Source organism: Macrosteles quadrilineatus, unplaced genomic scaffold, assembly GCF_028750875.1.
Source record: "Macrosteles quadrilineatus isolate MER2022 unplaced genomic scaffold, UCM_ALF_1.0 Scaffold_47__1_contigs__length_942521, whole genome shotgun sequence".
NCBI classification, from domain to species: Eukaryota; Metazoa; Arthropoda; class Insecta; order Hemiptera; family Cicadellidae; genus Macrosteles; species Macrosteles quadrilineatus.
In genome coordinates, this window is record NW_026542640.1 from 415,220 (window position 1) to 439,094 (window position 23,875).

General features: G+C 33.3%; 1 protein-coding gene across 1 annotated transcript in view; it reads left to right on the plus strand.

The window, feature by feature from the left end:
* Nucleotides 1-666: 666 nt before the first annotated feature.
* The window catches only part of LOC129005963 (fibropellin-1-like), a 51,405-nt gene continuing 28,196 nt past the window's right edge, over nt 667-23,875 (plus strand). Inside the window, exons 1-4 of the mRNA XM_054435040.1 lie at nt 667-751; nt 13,050-13,098; nt 15,648-15,803; nt 17,128-17,301. Coding sequence (XP_054291015.1) covers nt 737-751; nt 13,050-13,098; nt 15,648-15,803; nt 17,128-17,301 — 394 coding nt within the window. The 5' untranslated portion in view covers nt 667-736. The remainder of the gene's footprint in view (nt 752-13,049; nt 13,099-15,647; nt 15,804-17,127; nt 17,302-23,875) is intronic.

The following is a 23,875-nucleotide window of genomic DNA, read 5'->3' on the forward strand; positions in this document are numbered from 1 at the left end:
TACTGAAATATAATGCAGCAAACATTACTAACTAGATAACAAAACAAAAATTATATACTGTAGAAATAAAGCGAACAAAGGTGTAAAAAAAATACCTTCTATAACAAAGGAAAAAGTCTACATAGGCAGGGACTGTGCGTAGACTCGAGGTTTTATGACTATGTTAAGGCATAAGTTACTGCTTGTTTATGACGATTAACAGATTTTATTTGATTTAATTTGACTTCGTAAATTCTAGTCATATATTATTTTATCCAATTACACACATAAACTATAATGGGATCATATAGTCTTCCCAAGACACGACCTATCGAAATAATTCATGTTACGAGTTATGTCCAACCACGTAGGTTTCTCATTCACGTTTCCAAACACGAAATAAACTGCAATGATCTATTAATAATGCCAAAGGGGCCGACAGTTTAGGAATGCTTATATTAGCAGGGTCAGTTCTCAATCAACGAGTCAGTCCAGTCCAGGACCCGGAAAGTTTGTTTATTCAGGCCTAGACACCTACGCACTCTAGGAGGTTATCCTCGCCGAATATTCTTATTCACAGGGCGTTCCGTTTCCGACAGCGGGAGTAGGAACGAGATATGAGGCAAGATTGGAAGTGTCAGGGAAGTGTAGGAAGATCAGTTGCCATGTTAGGGCTCGGCCTTGAACGTAGTAACCGCCTAGCCTAGTGGCCGCAGAGACGACTGAGGAGCTAGTGGCCACCGCGCTTCCTGCAGAGATGGTCGACGTTAATGTGAGTACATAATACACTGTATGCAATACGTAATACAATACACAACTTTTCGCAAAAGAGGAATTCTACTTTTTCCAAAGGTTTCAAGGATTATTCACAAATCGACAATTGAGTTTGATTATGATTATTAATAAATATAGTAAAAACAGTTCTTAAATTATTAAATTTAGTCCAGGCAAATTAGATCAAATATAGGGAGTGCTCCCCAAAAAATCATCTAAAGCTGGAAAGTGTTTTAATACCTTTTGGGGGTCCCAGATAAGAGTCGTGTGAGTTTGCGACGGATTCTGAAGTCTGCTTAAGTTTTGGGAGTCGAAAAACTATGAAAATTTTGCACTTTTTTCAGTATTTCGCTTATAACTCCTAAATACCGAATCCTACGGAAAATGTTGTTCATAGGTCTCTTTTAGTAAATTAAATGACCCAACTTAGAAAAGCTACAACGGCTGAATGGCTCGGCCGATTGTTACGTATTTAACACCAATCGACGCAAAATTTAATGCTTTTTAAGGTAATAAATGTGATATTTTTAAGGTGACATTTTAGTGTAAATCCATCAGGCAAATAGAAATTCCCTTAGTCTGCAGGTTTGCTGTGGCAGGGGTATTTCTCCCGTATTTCTGTTACTGTGATAGTATATGTGACACAGATTCTACATTTTACTGTAACTTGTCCTTTACTTTGATTCGATTAAGAAGTTTGCATATTCAACAGAACTCAGAATTTTACATCAGCACAATCTGTCGGTGGTTCACTTCTACTACGTGGATGCTTATTCTAAAGTTGGCTTCAATTTTATCGTTGGAATGGAATAGTTCTATAAATATTTAAAGATATTACTCATAGCATAGCTTTACATAAGCGATGTACATCCTAAGGATGTTAATGGATTGTCAGTTTATTGAGTATGTCTTTTTTTGTAGTTTTTAATATTAAATTCGATCGATGGCTGAAGATTGACTTGTTTTTTTATATTTCGGCTATCTTTAGCAATACGAATCGTCTAGAGCTGAAAAACACTTGAAGTAATATGAAATTTGGTGTGATTTTAGGAGAAATGGATCATCACAGGACCTCTCTCTAGAGACTTTATCAAAATTATAGATATAAAAAAGTGTTTTAACAAAAATATTTAAACTTCATGTTATTTTACTATTTTTGTTGTACAACAACTTTGCCTCTGGAATAGAGTACGAGGGTTTAGTTGTCGTGCACCTCAAACTGTACAAATCAAGCACTGCTTTGCAGCACTGTCTTTTAAACCGATAGTCAAGTTCTGTATAATGTCTAGTTGGTCATAATTACAATATGGCAGTACAATATAATATTAAATGCGATTTTAAAGTATTTGAAGCTTTTTTTGTACCCTTTTCCAAACAACATGTTTTATCTAAAAATATATTAAAATAATTTATAGATATAACATGTACATATTATACCAACAATTATTAATCCGTTTTCAAATTCAACTTTAGCAGTTGCGTTATCAAACGTAACATAACATGTGTGCTTTATTGTTCGCATTTTCGCAGGTGGGTAGTTTTTTGCTCATTATAAATGCACAGTAACATCTAAACATTCTATGCAAAATTACTTCCAGAGATTATCTTGTTAAAAAACTCATTTGGAAAAACCTAGCCTCTTGGTCCCATTAACCGTTTCAAGGGCGGTCGCCTTATCATATCAATAGGCTGATGACTTTTCGGGCTATTGGTTTAGATTCACTCTCGAATTTCTCAGTATAGGCTAGGGGTTTATGATAAAGTCTGCTAACAAGAATATATTTACAATTATGGAGCCTTGCGCATATCTTACTAAATTATATAAACTAAAATTCTTGAGTGTCTTGTTAAACTTTTTCTTCGAGATTTTTAATTTATTTTCCTATACATTTAATAAACAGATTATTCATTTACAAACTGTCAACTATACGTATGAACAATTTAGAACGATTTAGACAGTATCTAACATTAATTATTGTATAATGTTCGTGAATTAGATGCATTGACGAAAATAGTATAATATCAGTACAGTTCACCCCTTGTACTGTACCGGCGGCTCATATTCGGATAAATTATTTCACTAGAAAGTTTATTTACTAAGAAGCTACTGGTATTGTTAAAACAAATGCACTCACAAGCTATCTGGGGACTAGTAGCATAAGCATATCTTACAGTGTCCTTACTAAGGCAATTCAACGTGAGCGTTTAGCAGTCAAGACTCATTGTGGTTAACGACTTTGTAAATAACAAAACAATGGTTCGTAGAAAACGTTAAACTGTGAAATGTTCGCTAAAAATACTTACCTAAGTCCCACCATTGTGATGTGTAGCGCAAGGATTTGAAACATTTACTAAACACAATAATTGAATAAACGCAGGCTTGTAATATCTTTAGCATTAAAACTACAACGGTAAATTTTTGTTATTGCGGACGTTTCTCGTCGCAATTAGTAAAATACTAAGTATTGTCGAGATTTGGACTCTGATCCCGTCCTTGGGTGAGAACCCACCTAAAACAACAAGAGAAACGCACAACATATATTAATACATAAACCATTTTGTTTTATATTAAGAGTCTTCATCAGTGGTAGCCATATTGGATTTTAGTCCCGTAAAAGTAAAATAATAATAATCTCGTAATAATAATAATTATAATAATAAATAATAATAATAATAATAAATAATAATAAATAAATGAATAATAGTAATAATAATAAATAATCCCGTAAGTGTTAAATTTGACAGAACATACCATCATTTGAAGCAGCATGCCGGTATTATTTATAAAGATATAGTTTTGAAAATGAATAATTATGTTTATAACATAGAGTACTAGGGAATGAGGAAATGATATTTCAAATATTTGTTTTTGTCTTCCTTAGTAAATTATTTAATTAAGGCTTAATTAATGATCATTAACTCATTATGTGGAGGAAAAATGACAAATCTAAAAACCTCACTCCCTAGAGGATCACCAAACCTTAATTTTAACACCTCAATCATTATTTTATCACAACAGGTTTTTTAAAAATTCTGTTACAAAGTTAACATTGCTCTTATGGGACTAAAAACAATTATGGCTACCACTGATGAAGACTCTTAAGAACAAAAAATCCTAAGAGAACTTAATAATTAATATAAATAGTATATAGGTAGGAAAACACAATGGTCACGACTGCAAAAATTTGATGAAAATGTTTGCTTATGCTGTCAATTAGTAACCATGTAAAATACATTCACGTTTTAGCGAATTCCCCATACAGGGGATCAGCTATTACCTTCGGTCTTATGGTACGACCTGAACCCAGAACCGATTTATTATGTTTTTATTTTTGACGTCCCCAGTGGCCAAAAACACCATCCGTGCAATTCATACATACAGGGTGGCTGAAAAGTAACTTGCACCCCCCCCCCCTTAACTTTTCAACCATTTGAGGTATTCAAAATCAGTTTGCGGCAACCTTCTTAGATATGAGGGGCTACAATAATTATGGTAAATTTTGAAAACTTTGCCCTTAGGGGTAGCGGGGGTAGGGGGTAGCTCAAAATTTTCAAACGACAAGTATAGTCGAGTTTGGTGTCATTTTACAGGTCTTGACGAAAAAAAAAAATCGACATAAATAAAACTAAAATCGGCCCACTAATAACAAAATGGCGCCCTAAATTATATGAAATCCAAATAACCATGAGGGTGGATGAAAATTAACTTGCACCCTCCTTTATCTTTTTAACTATTTGAGATATTTGAAATCGGTTTGCGGCCAGGAAGTGGGGTCAAGTTTGGTATCATTTTGCAGGTCTTGACATAACTAAACAATTAACATAAAGAAAATTGAAATCGGACCACTAAAAAGAAAATGGCAGTTAAAAATTACTTTTAATAACCATTGTCTTAATGATTTTTAGCTGTCATTTTGTTATTAATCGTCCGATTTATATTTTCTTTATGTTAATTGTTTAGTTATATCAAGACAGTGGCGGTTCTGGGACCTTGTCAAGGGGGGGCTACCGGGGGGCTTGGGGGGTGTGGAGCACCCCACAATAAAGCAGGGTGGTCCGGGGGTCATCCCCCGGGAAAATTTGGAATTTGCAAAGCCGTTTGGTGGTTGTTTAAAGCCATTTTTAACACCTAAAACCGTGCCCAATTGTCCATAAACTCCATTTCACCTGTTGTTTGTCATGAGCAAATGTAGAAATTTTAAAATAAATTAAACTATGACGATTGCATTCATGAATTTCAAAACACACTGTAGACTACGGCCATATTTCCCTAACAGCTGTTTACTAACTTTCTAACGCCATTATTAAAGTGGATCTGTGTCCAACTGTCCAAAAACCTCCCATTTCGGCCATTTCACCTGTTATTTTTGTCTTTTTCATGAGCAAGTAGACATTTTAAAAATCAAACTATGACGAAGTTGCATTCATGAATTTCGAAACGTAGGCCTATTGTAGATTACGAAGCCATATCTCCTAAAAGCAATTTGGTTACTTTATAAAGCCATTTCTAACGTCTAGAACTATGCCCAATAATTGTCATAAAACCTTCCATTTCACCTGTTATATGTCATGAAAGCAAGTAGACACTTTTTTAACCTTATACGTTTTTCTCCATTTCATAGATCTGTCACAATTATATAGTATCGAATTCAGTAATAGCATTGACTATACACTTTAACACTAGTGTTTATATATTCAATGGTAATAGACTACTGGTGCTACGATTGATGTCTATGTAAAGTTAGTGGCTAGCAGACAATTTGACAACTAACTATGGAACATCAGGAAATCAGCTGTTTCCCCGTCCTCGCTCGCGCGCTCGGCACCCGCCTTTGTCCGCTGTAAGCGTGTCAACAGCTGACTGCTGTAAAGGTTGGTTGATGCGTACAACACTTTCCAAAGCGTAATATTGTTTTATTCGTTGTGCTATATTGTCCAAAAAGTTTATCTATGTGGAACTTAATGCTACTCCTGTCATCGCTTATTAAGTTTAATAAAAACTACATTATAATGTCATGTCTGTTTTATTACATTGCGTTAAGGACAAAATGTACGTTTAAATTTTATTTTTCCAGGGCCAAGGGGGGGCTTTAGCCCCTATAGCCCCCCCCCCTTGAAACCGCCACTGTATCAAGACCTGTAAATTTATACCAAACTCGACCATACTTCCTGTTTGAAAATTTTAAGCTACCCCCAACCCCCACTACCCTAAGGGCAAGATTTTTAAAATTTACCATCATTATTGTAGCCCTTCATATCGAAACAGGTTGCCGCAAACCGATTTCAAATATCTCAAATAGTTAAAAAGGTAAAGGGGGGTGCAAGTTAATTTTCAGCCACCCTCATGGTTATTTGGATTTGATACGTTTTAGGGTAACATTTTGTTATTAGTGGGTCGATTTTCGTTTAATTATGTCAATTGTTTTGTTTCGTAAAGACTTGTTAATAGACTTGTTGATACCAAAATCGACTATACTTGCCATTTGAAAGTTTTGAGCTACCCCCTACCCCCGCTACCATTGAGGGCAAAATTTTCAAAATTTAACATGATTATTGTAGCCCCTCATATCTAAGAAGGTTGCCGCAAACCGATTTCAAATATCTAAAAGTTGAAAAGTTAAGGGGGGGGTGCAAGTTACTTTTCAGCCACCCTGTATATATATATTCTAAGATATAAATAATTTCCTAAAAAAACACACTTTATTACCCTCCCTGTAGCAGCAAACCTAGTTACTTGTTAAACCTAATGTTACTGAAATAGATTTAATTGAAAATGAAATGAGGCAAATGGAAATTCGTTTAGTTTGCAGGTTTGCTGCAGCGGGGTTATTTGTTTTTAGTACATTTACACAGCTTACATAATTACTAATTCCCTGATTAGGATCAATGGTCGAACGTCTCTAAAAAAATTGTTAAAAACAAAAAAGTCAAACGAAAACAAAATGTGGGCAATGAAAATTTATCTACCAAAATCAACGAAAAATGATGTAATAATAATTATAACACTTATAATGTTATAAATATAAAATTATTGGAATTAATTTGGAAATCACACTCGAGCTACATCAGAAATTAATTGATACTGGAACAAATAGCTGCAGTTCAAACCGCGACCACAAACATAACGTGAACCACATATGTATCTAACATTTGCCGCAATCGCCTATTTGCGTAATAGCTCTTGGAACCAATATTAAATGAGGTTAAGTCTAATAAAACTCTATTGTAGATTAAATAATACAGAATTTTATTTCGATAACGTAGTGCTGCACATAAGTGTTTTAACAGCCTTAAATAGTATGAATAACACAAAGTACAGTGTCTTTACACCATTTTGGAATAGATAAATTAAGGTTAAGCGAGTAAGGCTTTCTATGAAAACCCTTCATAAACTGCCAACAAATATTCATTAGGAACAATAACATAGAGGAACGATATGTGGGTTTTGGAGAGTTCCCAAAAGGGTGGAATGAAATATCATGTTGTTTGGAAACAGTTTACAATTGATGCGACAAAAAATATGAATGCACATTTTCATTTGATCAGATTTGCAATTCTAACTACACGAAATTTTTATTTTATTTTAGGCATGTTGACTTTATCTACGCCAATTTTTCCCAAAGTACAATAATATACATTTGGTTTACCAAAAGATATTAAATAATTGTTGCGAAGAAGTTTTGGTACTCACTTAACAATCAAAAGGTTTTCGGTTCAATCCTGAACATTGTCAGAACGTTTTGACCCATGTATCATAGGGCTAAATGAAGAGTCTCTAAAAAGACTTGAGTTGGGTAAAAACAAGGCTACGTAAGAATTTTCACTCCATTCTACATTCATTTTAAATATTTTTGTTAAAAATAGGCATAATTGCGTTCCCATTTCAATTAAAAATAAAGACACGGCCATCTACATATCGTTAAGTAAAATCTATTACTACGATACATTACTAAAGTTTAGTACAACAGCCTATAATAATAGAAAACTTAGACGGTAAGTGACGTTAAAAAGAGCAGTAGCATTTTCATTATTGCAATGCTAATCTAAGCTAATATACCGATAATGCTGGTGGCCTGGCAAACGAACAGTCGGTCTAAAACCTGAATTCTTTCAAATTATTAAGCTTGTTGTTATTGTTTGTTGTTGTTGCTTGTTATTAGGCTTGTGTGAAGATGATCTACTCATAAAAAAATATGATATTCTAAATGGGTATTTCATAGATTCTATAAAATAAGAGAGAATGCAAAATACATAATATTCAGTGCTATAATCTAACTGTGAGATGATTTTGAAAAATTATATAGGTAAAAACGCATCTCTAAATTCATCCTTTGGATTATTTTTCAAAATTTAATCGAAATTAAATTGAAGTTTTGGAAAAGCCTGAATATTGATTGTAAATTTTAATGGAATAGCCTTACAAATCAAATTAAGTGAAATGTGCATTGGAGAACATCGCTAAGTTAGCAACGACCACTAGTGTGGTACTGTAGCAAACATTCGCTAGCAAGAGCAAGTATTACAAATTAATATTGACAGGTACAGTAACTCACTCCTAATTCTTCTTAATTATTGGACACCCATCTTCCTTGTACGCCATTGAAACATTTTTGTTACACTGCATAATGATGGTTCATTTATTTTATTTATAATATTCATTGGCCAATGTTACCAATTGTAATATGGACTTTGTATTGACAAAAACAATAAGTTGTTTTTCTGTTAACTTCAATAACATGGGCCTTAAAGTTAAAATTAGTAAACCTTACGACTTTTTATAAATAAATGACTTGTTTTTCACTACCTGTATCTTTTCCATCCCAAGGGTTTCTTTCTTATTTAACTCACACAATCCTACCCAAGTACATAACCTGTAGTCCGCAAATGATATTGTAGTCTGGACGTGGGAAGGGTTCCAAATAAACACATCTCTTGAAATGGTTCGCTGAATATTTACCCATTAGGATTACATAGTTTTATATTTATGTGTCTTCAGTTACTTAATAGACTATGGAAAGCACTATACATTTCATTATTTTGTTAAAGTTGTAGCCAGTTCGCTATTAGAAATGACCGTAGTTTGAATGAGCCTCAGAGTGAGCTGTTTTTTATTTATAGTTATCGATATTGAGTTATTGATTTCTCTTGTACCTATACACCAACTTTTAGACCAAGACAAACTTAAAGGACTATGGATCTTTTATAGACTAAACAAGAACAACTATCAGAGTACAGTGTAATAAAATTAAAGGAGAAAATCTTAACTAACTCTTTGACAGACCTTTTAACCATGCATGTGTAGTATCCACCCTAGTATCTGAGATAAAAAAAAAACAACACACAACAAAGAAAAACAAAAATTAAACATTTTTATGTTTCAACTATAAATATTTCACATGTATGGACCCGCTGAACCCAATTTTGTACCCTAATAGAACATTGTTTAAGATTTTGCCACAGAGTGAGTTTATATTTCTCTCTTAGTTTGTGATACTGTACTCTGAGAAACTTGGGTTTAAGGTCACTCAGCTCCCCATAGAATGCCATTTAGTCGCCATCATGCCGTGGTGGACGAAATATCATTGCATGTTGGTATGTTGGTGTTTTTTTTTTAAAGTGGCGAGTCAAATGTGAAACTCAATTACGTTTTAGACATTACTTTCGTATTGGTCGTCATGGTGAACTTCCGAGTTAAAATACAATTTTTTAAGGTGGGCTTCTTATTTAGAACTAAAGGGTCAGTTATTAAACCAAAAACACCTGGAACACAGTTTAGTGTGCTGTAGGGAAATGAGGGATTTATGGGCCATCATCCTTTGAAGAAAAGGAACTCCTGTCACTGTTAATTATTCTGCAAGATACATGAACATGATAACGGACTTTTTCATTCCTTAACTTAAAGGGTAGAAAGTCTGCATCAAGAACATATAGTTTCAACAAGATGGGACAACTGCGTACACGGCCAATGCCTATGGCTGCATTTTGAATGTTATTTCCTGGGCGTGTGATCTCATGGTTTGGTGATGTTGGGAGGTCTTCACCGGACTTGTCAATGGATGGCTTATCCCTGTGGAGTCATATGAAGACAGGTGTTGAAAAACCACGTACTCTGGGAGAATTAAAGGCCGCAATTAGGAGCCAAATTTAACTAATCAATTAATAGTTACTGAACAAAGAGTAACGTTTTCGAGCAATGCTTGAAAATGTGTGTCCGTTTCAGTGGCCGCAATTTGAGTGAAGTTATTTTCAAAACTTAAAATGAGGTATTTTATTTTGTAAACGCCATATTTTTTCCTTCATTTCTATGTCAATAAAACTTAATAATTTTTAAAACTTTAAGAGCAATAGCAACTTTCATTCGATCCGATTCCGTTTTCCGTTTTTCGTTGCAGTATGATTTGCAATGCAAAGTCTTTTAAGTTTGGCTTGGTCAAAAAGTTGATAATAATTCACTTTTGCTGATGATTATACCTACTAAACTTTTTGTTCAAACCCATAACTTATATTTTATACTCATATTGATATACCTTTTGCATTACCAAAGTTAACCGAACTATATAACTTATGTTTATAACATATGTAGGCACATTGACCACCTAATAAAGATATCAAATTTTGTGCTCTCCATAAGTCAAGGCATAAAAGGACCCAAGCGAAATTTTACCTCTCAATTTGAAAAGATTAATACAGGGTCCCAGAAAAACTATCTATGGGTTCACTTTTTGAGTTTGGTCAGAAATATGGACATAGAGAGAAAAACAATCAAACTAATGTTTTTAAAATATTTAGACTCGCTACAGGTTTTTAGTAAATTGTATAACTTAACAAAATCCTAAGTACCATTTTATGTTAAAACTCCAGTAAGCTTCAAAAGTTTGTCCTCTGAAATCATCACTATGAAGAAAATATATAGCTTCCTGATTTTCAGCGATAAATCCCCCAACATGGTAATAAATTATAGGAAAATATGTAGGTACACTATTGGTACAGGTAAAACTCACCTAAGAAAACATAAAAATTGGTCCGTTCATGAAACTTGCAGGAAACGTAGTACTTCCCATTAGGTTTTGAAATCTGAAGAGTCCCTAGTGATTGTGGGGGTGGAAGTACCATTTTGTGGGGGTTAAAGTTTATGGGGGTGGTGATTTTGAGAACATTTTTATTCATGGGATCCAAGGGAGTGGGGTGTCGTAACACAGGAGCATTGACCTTAACACAAACAAGATACTAATTTCAGTATTGTCTCTGGAGCTGGCTCAGTAGTTGTTCTGATTGGTAGCAAGTAGTTATTGTGTCTAGCTCAACCCCACTCTTATGGAAGCAGCTTATTCCCTAGCCAGAGCTGTATCTGATATTGAGTGTGGTAGGAGTTTTGAGCAGCACTGTCCGATGTTGGTGGTAGGGAGCCCAATCTGGCTACACTTTTCTGCAATGATTTTTGAAAAGGATTAATTAGATTTAGTGTAAGCGTACCGCCCTTGGATCCGTACAAGAAAAGTAATATACATTCCCCTGCTTGTTTCACCGCAATGTGATTGGCGTCAGGTTTGTCAGGACTCTTCAGATTCCAAAACCTAATGGTAAGTACTATGTTTCCTGCAAGTTTCATGAACGGACTAATTTTTATGTTTTCTACTAGTCTTTTAGAAGAATTTTACCTGTACTATATTTTATATTTTTAATGCTGGTAAAAATAGATTTATTTAAAGTAATTTACAACCAATATGCATATTAGCTCCAGGCGTAGGTGTGTTTATTGAGTTCAAGTTAAACTCTTCTTTCCATTTAAAGCACAAACCACTTCTATAGCATCCATCATATACAAATTAGCTTCAGATAATTTCCAGCACAATGATTTCTGTGGCACAGGCTCGCTTGTTGAAAGCTCTTAAACCGTACTCAATATAGGTACACCAATCCAGACTATTACGCCTCACTGCATTCTAGTTAAAACTATTACATATTAAAAGTTCATTTCTCATGGGTTTTAAAATACTTTTATGTTTGAGTGTTTCAATATTTTCAATAATTATTGAATGATTTAGTGGTAGAGAACTCATTCAAAAGGAAAACAACAACCTCTTATAAAATCGAAGGCTCATCCTCAGTTGAACTAATGACCAATCTTAATAATATTATAGTTCTATGAAAATATGTCTAAAAAACTATGTAAGATCTAATACCTGAAGAAAGCCCATCTCCCTTTACTCCATAAAAAGGTGCCCAATTTTTAAATTTTACTAAATTACTAAAAAAGTTTTTTAGGAATAAGCAATATCAACTGTGAAAGTAAACAAAACACTTCTAAGGCCATTCAATTAACATTCACTCTCAAACAGTTATTTGCTTGTAGACATATTTTATATGTCTGATTTAAAATGTATTTAACTGTGCTTTTCATACAGTACTGTATCTATGATTTTCATCAAACTATTTGCATATCATATTCTATATACACTTTGGTAAAGAAAATGTCCATATTAAATAGAATAATTAATCAACTATAACGCAGTTTCTCAAGTGCTATAAAAACATAATTCTTTATAATGGAAGATCTAAACAAATTTGTGAGATCAAAAATATAAAATAGTAAATTTTTATCATAGTGGATGAAATATTTAGGTCTCAATACTTCATGCGGCCCAATGAATACGATATGCTTCATTTATTAAGAATGCTTTACCACGAATGCTTGATACACTTTACTATATACAAACTGAATGATTGGAGGTAAAAGTAACTCAAGCATGGAACAGGTTTTAATAATCAACATATCTCCACTGGAGCAAAATACTATGTCTGATTTTTTATTTATTGTGATGATATTCGTTTTGAAACCTGATATGGAAGCTCAAACGACTGATACGAGTAAAATGTTTAAAAACCGACGATTTTTTAAATTTTTTTGGAAAGCATTCAGTTAAAAGGCTTTATATTTTGAGAGCAATCATAAAACTAATTTTTTTTATCAGTGTGTTTAACTAAATATTTTACAGGGCAAAAATCACAGTGAATGTGTTCAGTTTAGAATGGAATATTTTTAGTATAAAAATAAACCTATAAATACAACATACATAACTATACATGAATCCTCACGATGATAATATTAACAATCAGTACAATAAGTAATAGACATTTCCCTTGGAAAAACCTTACTGCAATTTCATAAAACTACATAATTTTATATCTATTGATAAAGTTAAGTTATAAGAAAAAGTACTTTCTGGTGATTATGTTGCTTTTTAAATAACTCTTATTCGATTGGTAGTTTAATAAATATGTTATGTTTGTTTCAGATATGGGTGGCTGTTGCTATTTCAGCCCTGACATTTGATGTGGCTCTAGGTAATTCAAATATTCTATATAATCTAGAAATAGAAAAGCATATGTAGATGATACACCGCGTTGAAATAAAAGCTCTTATCTTCACAGTCTACATTTTATATCCACCTTTTTCATGAAATGCAACTTATACATAAATAATTTAGTCACTTGTTTATGCTTTCAATGTTTCAATATACTATTATACTGTTGAGTTTGGGGGTGAATGAAATGTAGCATATTTTTAGTCAAAAGCTTACATTTTAATGACACAACCATACTTGTGCCAAGGAAATATAATTTTTTTGCCTTAGTAACAAAATGATCAAACAAGGCAAACGAGAATACTTTCCATTGTCATTTTGGCATGAAGTACTAAGTTTCATACAATTATAAATGTTTTCTTCCAATTAAGTCTGGTGTGATTTGTCGCATTAAGATAACAAAATACCGATGTGTTGGCACTGGCATGTTAGGCCTATGTATTACTCCAGTTATCTGAATATTTTTGGTAGCCTGTGTACAATAAGAGCTCGTATCCCCAGTATTTCAAAATTATTTTGGATGTTCCAGACATTTATTCGACTTAAAACTATTTTCATTGTAACAATATGTTTGGGAGCTGAAATCATTTAGGCCTAATCTGTTCCGAAAAGATGGTTTTTTTTTTCAATTGAATATTATAAATCGTTTTTGTTCCCAGGTCATGGTGTTTTCACACATAAAGGAACAAGCACAATTTTATAATACCAGTTTACAATATCATATAAGTTCTCTAAACGGAACTTCATATTTTTTTTATAAGTTCTTCCTAAAATTAACCCTTGTTTTTCTTGTAGTCTTAAATTTCTTTATTTTCATGAATGTATTTTTTATGAAATATTTTAGACAAAAATTGTGAAAAATTGTTACCTTTTGCCGTTGTTAACACTTGTATCTTTCTGTTTCAAACTTTATCTTTCCTCATTGTTAAATACCACTTCTTCAATGTTGAACGTACTTCTCATCACGTCATATATAATAAACTATGATATGTTTTTTCAAGGGAGAGGAGGGACATTGCTTTTACGCACACAGGTAGCCAGCCTGTAGTGCGAGGCTCCTGAATTTATCACAGACTACTCACTAAAAAAACCCCCTCTACTCTGTTGGACACAGACCTGGAATTGTTTGTCAAAAAAATTGTGCAAAAGAAAAGGAGAATTGAATCATTGGATGAATACCATTGATCGTGTAATACACTTAGGGTGTATTACTGAGCAATGAGACAATTGCGACTGTTCAAATACGTAAAATCTTTTACAGCAAAAATTCTAAAGTAATTTTGAACTAAGAGTCTTGAAGAAAAGCCATGACAGTTGTTAGTTTTCGATTGTCGGGCCGGCGCGGGCGCGTAATTAGGCGCGTCCAGCCTAGTCCACACATGGAGACTGAGTCGGCCGACTGTCTGCCGACTGTGCGCGGTCAACACAGTTTCAGATACAAGTTTCCGATGTGTTTTGCGTCCACACTAGCCAGCCAGTGTTTCCATGTTTGTTGGTATGGTGACCGAGGAGGACGTAATTATATCCTATGCGGGCTTCATTTTTCTGAGCCATGGGCCTATTAATCTAGGAAGAGACTATGATGGACTCTACATTTTCTCGAGCAAGGTTCGTACGATGGTCGCAATCTTCTATCAGACCTTCAGATTAGGTGGAGGATTTAGTAACTTCACGAGGTCGACTTCTAAAGATTTTGAAATTTTGCTGGGCTTTGTTGGTCTTAAGATTTTAAACTTGAAGATATGAACAATTCAATAAAATGTCATTTAATGATATAAATCATTGAAAACTAATTCCAAAACTTTCAAGAAACTCAATCCAGCTCTTTTATTACCGCCCAAAAATCGTAATATTACCGCTTTGTAGTCTAACTAAATGGGCTGAATGTTGAACACCTTCGGCTTGAATCCAGTCTCCTGTCTCCAGACACGTCCACACATGCAGACTTGAGACAAAAGTTTTGTCTCTTGTCTCCGTGTTTCCCATTCGAACGGGAAACAGAAAACACTGTATTTTGTCTCCAGAAACACCGAAATTTGTCTGCCTACAGTCGGCCGACATACTGGAGACAATATAGCAACATACTGGAGACAGTCGGCAGACCATGTTTCCGCAGACAAATCGCCATGTGTGGACGAGGCTTTATTCCACGACCACGATCCCGGTTGTTGCAACATTCTGCGCAATGAATGAACAACCAACGCAACAATGCTGGTAATATCGAACAAACGATGTCAAAATGTTTATGTGCAGTTATCATAATTATTTTTTCATCTTTAGTTTATACTACATTTCAATCATTTATAAGAGTAGATTTATCTTTGGAATCCATTGGTTTACAATACAAAGTCAACAGCGGAGGCGAAAACTTTGACAATCAGGAAACCTAACCCTTGAACCTATATCCATCAGAATACTATAAGGATTTATGGTAAAAGGTAACCTAAGCTATTTATTTTGCATACATTTTTATCCAGGACAGGATATATCTATAAATGATCTCTTTTAACATATGATGTTTATCCACAGGCAGGTACGAAGTGTCCTATGACGGGAACCCCTGCAGTCCCAACCCTTGTGGACAGAACACCCAGTGCTATGTGTCCAGTGGCCGTCCTGTGTGTTCCTGCCTGCCCGGCCACTGGGGAAACCCCCTGTCTTACTGTCAGAGAGGGGAATGCCAAGGTACATGTAACACAATAAATTTGTAATAGCAAGTGTTACAAGTATTCACATTTTTCCAGTTTTAACACTTAAAGTCAGCCTATTAACATAAGATAAACACACACTCGTTTGTATCATGTTACCTTAGAACATTATCATGCTTTTTACTAAGTTAACAAATTAATTAAATTCTCTAGTTATTCATTACACTACCACTTAAAAGAGGTGTATTCATAAGGGCGTGACAAATGGTATTTACAATTTTCTAAAAGTTAGTTTCTAAGCACATTTTAAATCTAGTAAATTACTAGTTTACGATTGATTATGCAATCATATGGTTAAAATATAAAAATATATATTATATTGCTAAATATTAAAATTAAAATGTATCATTTCGTTTAAACTTCAACTTAACCTCAATGATAAATTCAAAGTATATTTTTGAATTGAACTAAAGAGATCATTTGTATCAATTCTCTTTTCTTCTTAGAAACAAACTAAAACCACATGTTTAATCTATGCTAAAACCTAATCGGATGTCAAATAATGTTCTAAAAAACTACACACTATAATTGTAGGCATATTATGCTAATTGTTCACGACGATTTCTGAAACCATTTTAAAAGATTTACGAGTAATAGGACTATCCAAAATAAATGTCTAAGTCTGTTAGAGTGACTTTAATGACTCATGAGAAAGAAAGTTTTAACATTATTTAATTCAGCAGGAAATGAGGACTTGAGCCCTGCTTATTATTCTTTTAGTAGAACAGATTGATTACTTATACATACTTTTGTATGGTATAATTTTACAAGGAAAAATGATATAGATTATGGAAGCATTTTTGTCTGCTCTTGGCCAGGATTCTGAAGCCAAACATGGTTGTAATGTAATTCATTGAAAATGTTTTCTTTTATATAAAGGAACTTTCTAAGTAATAATAACAAAGTTCATAATCTAAAATAAATATTATGATTTGGTAAGGGAGACCACATTTGTATTCTAATGGACTCAATGGCGAAACATTGTGGGTATAATATATATATATATATATATATATATATATATTATATATACATATATTCATTTGAGAAAGCGTTTTTTTTTCTCTGGGGTCATGAAAATGAAACATCAAATTGGTCCCAGGTCAAGGTCTTACCATGCCACCCCCAGTAAAAACTTCTACACTATGGATGAAATTAATTAAAACGCTACAAAATCTGTTTCATATTTCAAATATTGAACTCTAAATACAAGAGGGTAGCCTCTTGAATCCTGCTTACAGTAAGCTTTCATCTAATATACAATCAATATCAATATTTACCGATATGTTGATGATTTATAGATAACAGTGACTGCCCGGCCAGCAAGGCCTGCAAGGACTATCGTTGCGTAGATGTATGTGCAGGAGTGTGTGGTGTCAACTCCGACTGTCATGTACGGAACCACGTCCCGGTGTGTAGCTGCCCCACGGGCTATAAAGGCGACCCCTTTAGCAACTGTCGACTCATGGATCCTCGTAAGTATTCACAATCCATCTAAACAACGAATGTGCATGTGAGTAATTCTAGTGGCGTCACCACAGTTGTATCCTGTGTGGTTATTTTAAATAAAAATTCGTATGCTAGAGAGTATAAAACGTACGTAACAAATAGCGATGATTAAATAGAAAGCCTGATTAAATGTATAGTTATGAAACAAAATTTGTTATCAAATGTCGCTAATTGTTTAATCAGAAAAGTTATGTCTATGTTTATTGTTTTGGCTTCAAAAATAATAATGACTAGGCATCTCCTTTTGGATACCTCTACTGAACACAGCATACAGACATACACTCTCAACATGTACCGTACATCAGGTTTTTTTAACGAATTTTAGCAGTCCTGAAAGCAATTCTATACCTAAACCACCTACCTCAAAATCACTTTGTGACATTTCCAGACCATAGCAGCCAATTGACAGAATTAATTACAACTGTAAAACTCTAATGTAGAAGGCATTTTTCTGGACATAGTGGGATATCCAGCTCAGAAAAATATATCTATTTCCACTGGTCACCAAGTTATTGCATCAGCTACCTTCAAAAATCGTTATGCAAATCATAATAACAAACTATTCATTGGCATCGACAAAAACTGCTCATACACACCGACAAGGGGTAACTGCATTGACACTCCATAATAAATAGGCGTATAAGACCTTTATAATATGAGTTCCGTCCTATATGTAAGGGCATGTATTGTTTAAAATTATGTCCTGTTATGGCTACTGTATTAAAAAACTGAGCTACTAGGACTAAGGATTTAATTTTTTTTTATTTCAGGAGAAATTTCGTACCACGTAAAACCTTATAGTTTAAGAAAATATCTGGCAGCGTTGCGTTACAGGGAGGGGGGGGGGTTAAATTTGCGTTGTACAGCATCGCAAGGGGAGGGAGGGGGTTAAAAATGACAAAACACGTTACGTAAGGCTGCGTTCATGCACGAGGAGCGGAAGTGGGATGTAAAAATGTTGCTGTAAAAATGTGGACGGTCCCATAGTCTCCAATCCCAACCTTTCTTATAAACAATCCCATAAAGTCCTTCGAATCCTGATAATCAGTTTTTTTAACACTTGTACAAATTACGAATAAGAATAAAATGTCAACATCTACAACGTTGCCTGCGAACCGACAACCAAGAACACAGCAAAATCCCAAAAAAGCCAACGCATGAGGAGAGGAGAGTTCCGATCCGATTCCGAATTCGAGACTTTAGGGTAATTACCCTTTTTTAGGGTAATTTAGTAGTCTTAGGGTAACGGTAGATTTAGGGTAATTTTAGGGTAAAACTAAAAGTTAGCTTAACAATAGAAATTGAACTAGAAACATGAAAAAAACTTCAAAATTCGAGAAAAAACATACATTACATATCATGGCAAACCCGTGATATGCGACTCAACCGGTTTAAATCGATTGCTATGATTTTCATAATCATTGATCTTATCGTTATCAATACTGTATTTGTGAATTATATGTTTCAGATTGTATTGCGTTCGATTCCATAACACATTATAATAAAATATGAAATATTATTCATTACTTCATGGTATTTAATTATGTGATTGAGTTGAATCACACTAGGATTATTTTACCGATTGTGTCTAAAAGTTGTACTGTATGTGTGAAAAATGTACTGTACTGTATGTAGAAAAATAGACTAACGCTTTAATAATTCCGTCATGATACAGTACCGTACTGTATCATGAAGTGATTATTGTAAGGATTTAATTGCATTTAAAAAAAGTAGTAATGGGTTGATACAATTAAAAATACAATAATTCTTGGTTCGATATTTTTTGTATACATAGAGCTGAATATGAACATAGTAGTGGTGAACTAGCGGTTTTACCCCACTTTAGACACGTTTTTCCCATGTTATTCTTATGGGGATTATTTTTGGCCACCAAATCTAAAATCCTGATCTTTGCCTGCAAATCCCTATATAATTGTCAAACCTTATTTTTTACTTATTCTCTATATATATATATATATTCGATATTAAGCAAAAATAAAAAAAAATCATTTATTGACCCATGCATGTGTGTATATGTATAGTAGTATAGTTTGTCGCCACCGTTTTTTGAGGAGCGGGGTTTTTGTGCCAACTCCCCCTCTCCCCCCTCACCACTCCCCTCTGCCCCATGCACAATTGCTAGTACATCTACCATTCCCCTTTCCAGTTGATATATTATATTTCTATTTCAAATCAATACCCATTCACATGTATGTGTGTGGTTTGCACGCGAACTCGGGCGCGCTCCCGGGTCATGGCGCGCTCTAGGTTGTGGGCGTGCTCCCGGTCGCTGGCATTCTCCGGGCTTGACCTTCTTGCCCCTAGTGGTGATGTGGTGAAAACGTCACTCCCTTGGGCTTGCTCCTTATCTCTAGTGATCTAGTCTTGGATCTGTTGAAGTAATTTTTAAAAATTTAAATTTTTTGAAATTTTCTAAAAGTCTATATATAGAGGTGACACATTTTTTTTTTGTTATATATAAAAATGAAGACCACATGTCAACAGTGTTCTGCCTCTTTTTCCAATAAAAGCAACCTGATTCGCCACTACAAGGTAATTAATCAAATAAAGGTATGTAAAGTTTGTGATTTAATCTGTGATAATAACATGACTCTAAAATCACATATATTACAAAGTCACAAGACTTGTAGTTTTTGTAAGAAAAATATTGTTGGACATTTTAGAAGACATGTCAATTCCTGCAACAAGTGTCCATATACAATGATTAAATTTGTGGGTGAATCGATTAAAGCTGAACTTGAAAATACTCTCAAGTCTTGTCCTCTTCCGATAAAATGGACGTTAGTTAGGAGAATCAAATTTATAAAATATTCAATGGATCAAAATGGAAAATTAGTCAATGAAAAAGAATGTATTTGCAGATTTTAGAAGCCTTACTACCTTAACTATTGAGAAGAGAGATTTAAAGCCTCAAATTGAAAATGCACTTTTAAAAATTGGTGCTTCCATACACAAATATCAAGCCCAAAGCAGTGGATGGATATATGACCATACTAAATATTGGCAGCTGCATGTTTATAAATATAAGCCCCTAACTCCAAAGTCATATATCCCTACACCAAAAAGTATTCAATCAAAACATGCTGTTTTAAATATAAAGAATTCTGATAATAAATGCTTTCTTTGGTCGATTTTAGCAGCTTTACATCCAAGGAACTCTAATGAACATGCTGAAAGGGTTTCTAATTATGTACCCTATGAAAGTCAGTTAAATATGACAAATATAAAATATCCAGTAAAAATATCTGATATAGAAAAATTTGAAACACAGAATAATATAAGTGTTAATGTATTTGGGGTTGAATATAATAAATTTATACATCCATTAAGAACAACTAAACTAAATAGTAATACTCACATAGATTTATTATTATTACAAGAAGGTCGTAAATCACATTACTGTTTAGTTCGTGATTTTGATAAGTTAATGTTCCACTCTACAAAATATGACCATAAGAAGTATTTTTGCAAGCTGTGTTTGCAACATTTTTATACTAATGATATATTAGAACGTCACACAACATATTGTAAAAACTTTGATGCTCAACGAGTGGAAATGTCTAAACAAGATACATTACAATTTAAAAATTATAAATATCAACTTAAAGCCCCATATGTAATTTATGCAGATTTTGAATGCTTTATAAACTCTAATATACATACTCCATCGGGATTTGCATTTGTCGTAGTAAAAGATTCAAAAATTATTTCTGAAGAGTTGTACAATGGTGTAAATGTTATGGATGTGTTTTTTGAAAGATTATTTCAGACTTACGATTATATTAAAAATCAAATGGCAATATATATTCCCCTAGTAATGACTCCTGAGCAAGAGGTATCTTTCCAAAACTCAACACACTGTCATATTTGTGAAAAGCCCCTATATTTTGATAGGGTGAAAGATCATTGCCATTCTTCTGGTCAATACCGTGGAGCTGCCCACAATGATTGTAATTTAAATTATAAAACAACAAAAAAAATACCAGTATTCTTCCATAATTTAAAAAATTATGATGGTCACATAATAATGCAACATTTGGGAAAGTTTAATAAACGTAAATTAAATTGTATAGCTAAAGATATGGAAAAATATATATCATTCTCTGTAGATGATTTAGTATTTTTAGATTCATACAACTTTCTGTCCCTTCCATAATATAAATTGGCTTCCAATTTAAACACATTTAGATTCATACAAAATCCACTATTACAACGTAAAGGTGTATATCCCTATGAATATATGACGGGACCAGATAAGTTCGCAGAGTCTCTACCCCCAATTGAAACATTTTACAGTTCTATAACTAAAGAACATATCTATCCCAATGAGTATGAGCATGCTAAAAATGTATGGACCCATTTTAATATAAATAATTTACAAGAATATCATGATTTATATCTTAAAACAGATGTATTGCTACTGGCTGATGTGTTCGAGACATTTAGAGACCTGTGTTTAAAAGATTACAAACTTGACCCTGTACATATGTATTCACTTCCTGGACTAACATGGGAGGCCTGTCTTAGAATGACAGGAATAAAATTACAATTATTCAAAGCTATTGACATGCATTTGTTTATAGAAAGTGCGATTAGAGGAGGAGTCAGTATGATTTCCACACGTTACGCTAAAGCCAATAATAAATATATGGTTGAACACTATGACCCCAATCAAGAGAGTGTATATTTAATATATTTAGATTGTAACTCGCTATACTCAACAGCGATGTGTGAGCCGCTACCCATGGATGGATTTTGTTGGACGAATGAGATAGACTACAAAATATACAAAAATAATCAAAATTATGAGTTTGGATACATTTTAAAAGTTGATTTAAAATATGATGAAAGCTTACATGATTTACATAATGACTATCCATTAGCACCTGAGAAAATGAATGGCAAATTAATGCCAAATTTAAATGACAAAACTAAATATATTTTACATTATAAAGCATTACAAAAATATGAGGAATTGGGTTTGATTGTTACAAAATACCACAGAATTTTAAAATTTAGACAATCAAAATGGCTTGCACCCTATATTAATTTTAACATTGAAAAACGAAAATGGGCAAAAAATGATTTCGAAAAAGACTTTTATAAATTGTTAAATAATAGTCTCTTTGGTCGAACAATTATGAATCAACGAAAGTTTCGTGATATATATCTCAAGGATGAATCACTATTAACAAAATATGTCACTAATCCAAGATTTGATTGTAGTAAAAAGTTTGATAACAATTTACATGATATACATTTAAATAAATTAGTTGTAAAGTTTAATAAACCAATATATTTAGGAATGACCATTTTGGATATAAGTAAAGTAATAATGTATGATTTCCACTATAATTATATGTCAAAATTTAAGAATAAAAGATTTCTAATGACAGATACAGATTCTTTAATGTATGCTATAGTTACAGAGGACTTTTACAAGGAAATAGAATGTGACTTACACTATTTTGATACCTCTGGATATAGTAAAGACCATTTCTTATACTCTGATAAAAATAAAAAAGTCACTGGAAAGTTTAAAGACGAATTAGATGGTCATATTATGTATGAAAAGTTATATTCTTATATTCCTCTAAAATGGTTATATGAAGAAGACAAGCAAGCTTTAGAGGTGAAGAAAGCTAAAGGAGCTGATGGTGCTACGGTTAAACATCTCCTCAGACATCAACATTATTTGAACTGTCTTGCAACTGGGCAAGATTACTATGAGAATGTGACAAGAATTAAATCAACAAATTATCATCTTCAAACCTTGACCATGAACAAGAAAGTACTATCCTTTGACGATGACAAGAGGTTTATTCTAGAAGATCATCAACACCCTTGCTCTTGGTCATTATAAAATTGGTCAAACATAAATCTATATTTGCCATTATTCTTTGACCTTTCTTTGTCTATTACGAAAAAGCCATATTTAGTTTTATCCCAACATTGATGACAGAGATTTTTAAATTGGTCAAATGAAAAGTCATTACCAACATGATTGTGATATACATGTTTTAAATTTAAATCATCACCTGTGAAAGTTTAAATGATGTGCCCACTTTACAACAGACTTTAATACGAAAAGAAGATGGTAAATTTGTACAAGACAATAATAATTATGAATTTTTAGAATCAGAGAATGGTGTTTGGAATGCTAAGAAACAGAAACTTAGCGATTTGATGGAAGGTACAGATAGTAAAGATGCTGTGAATGTTTCACAAGTTCCAAAAATGGAAGCAGGCTATTGGGATTTTAATAATAAAAGGTTGGTATGTGTTAAACCTGCCATTGATGACACTGACTGTGTTACAAAAGAACAGACTATAACTTTTGATAAAAAAGAAAAATGTTGGGATGCCAAAAAACAATATATAAGAAATCTACCAATGGGGGAATATTTAGATGATATTTGTTTAATGTCACAAGCTATGTATTATGATGGATCAAAATTTGTATATGCAGGAAGAAAATTTAATTTGATGGAATACAATCCTGATTTATTAGTTGCCGAC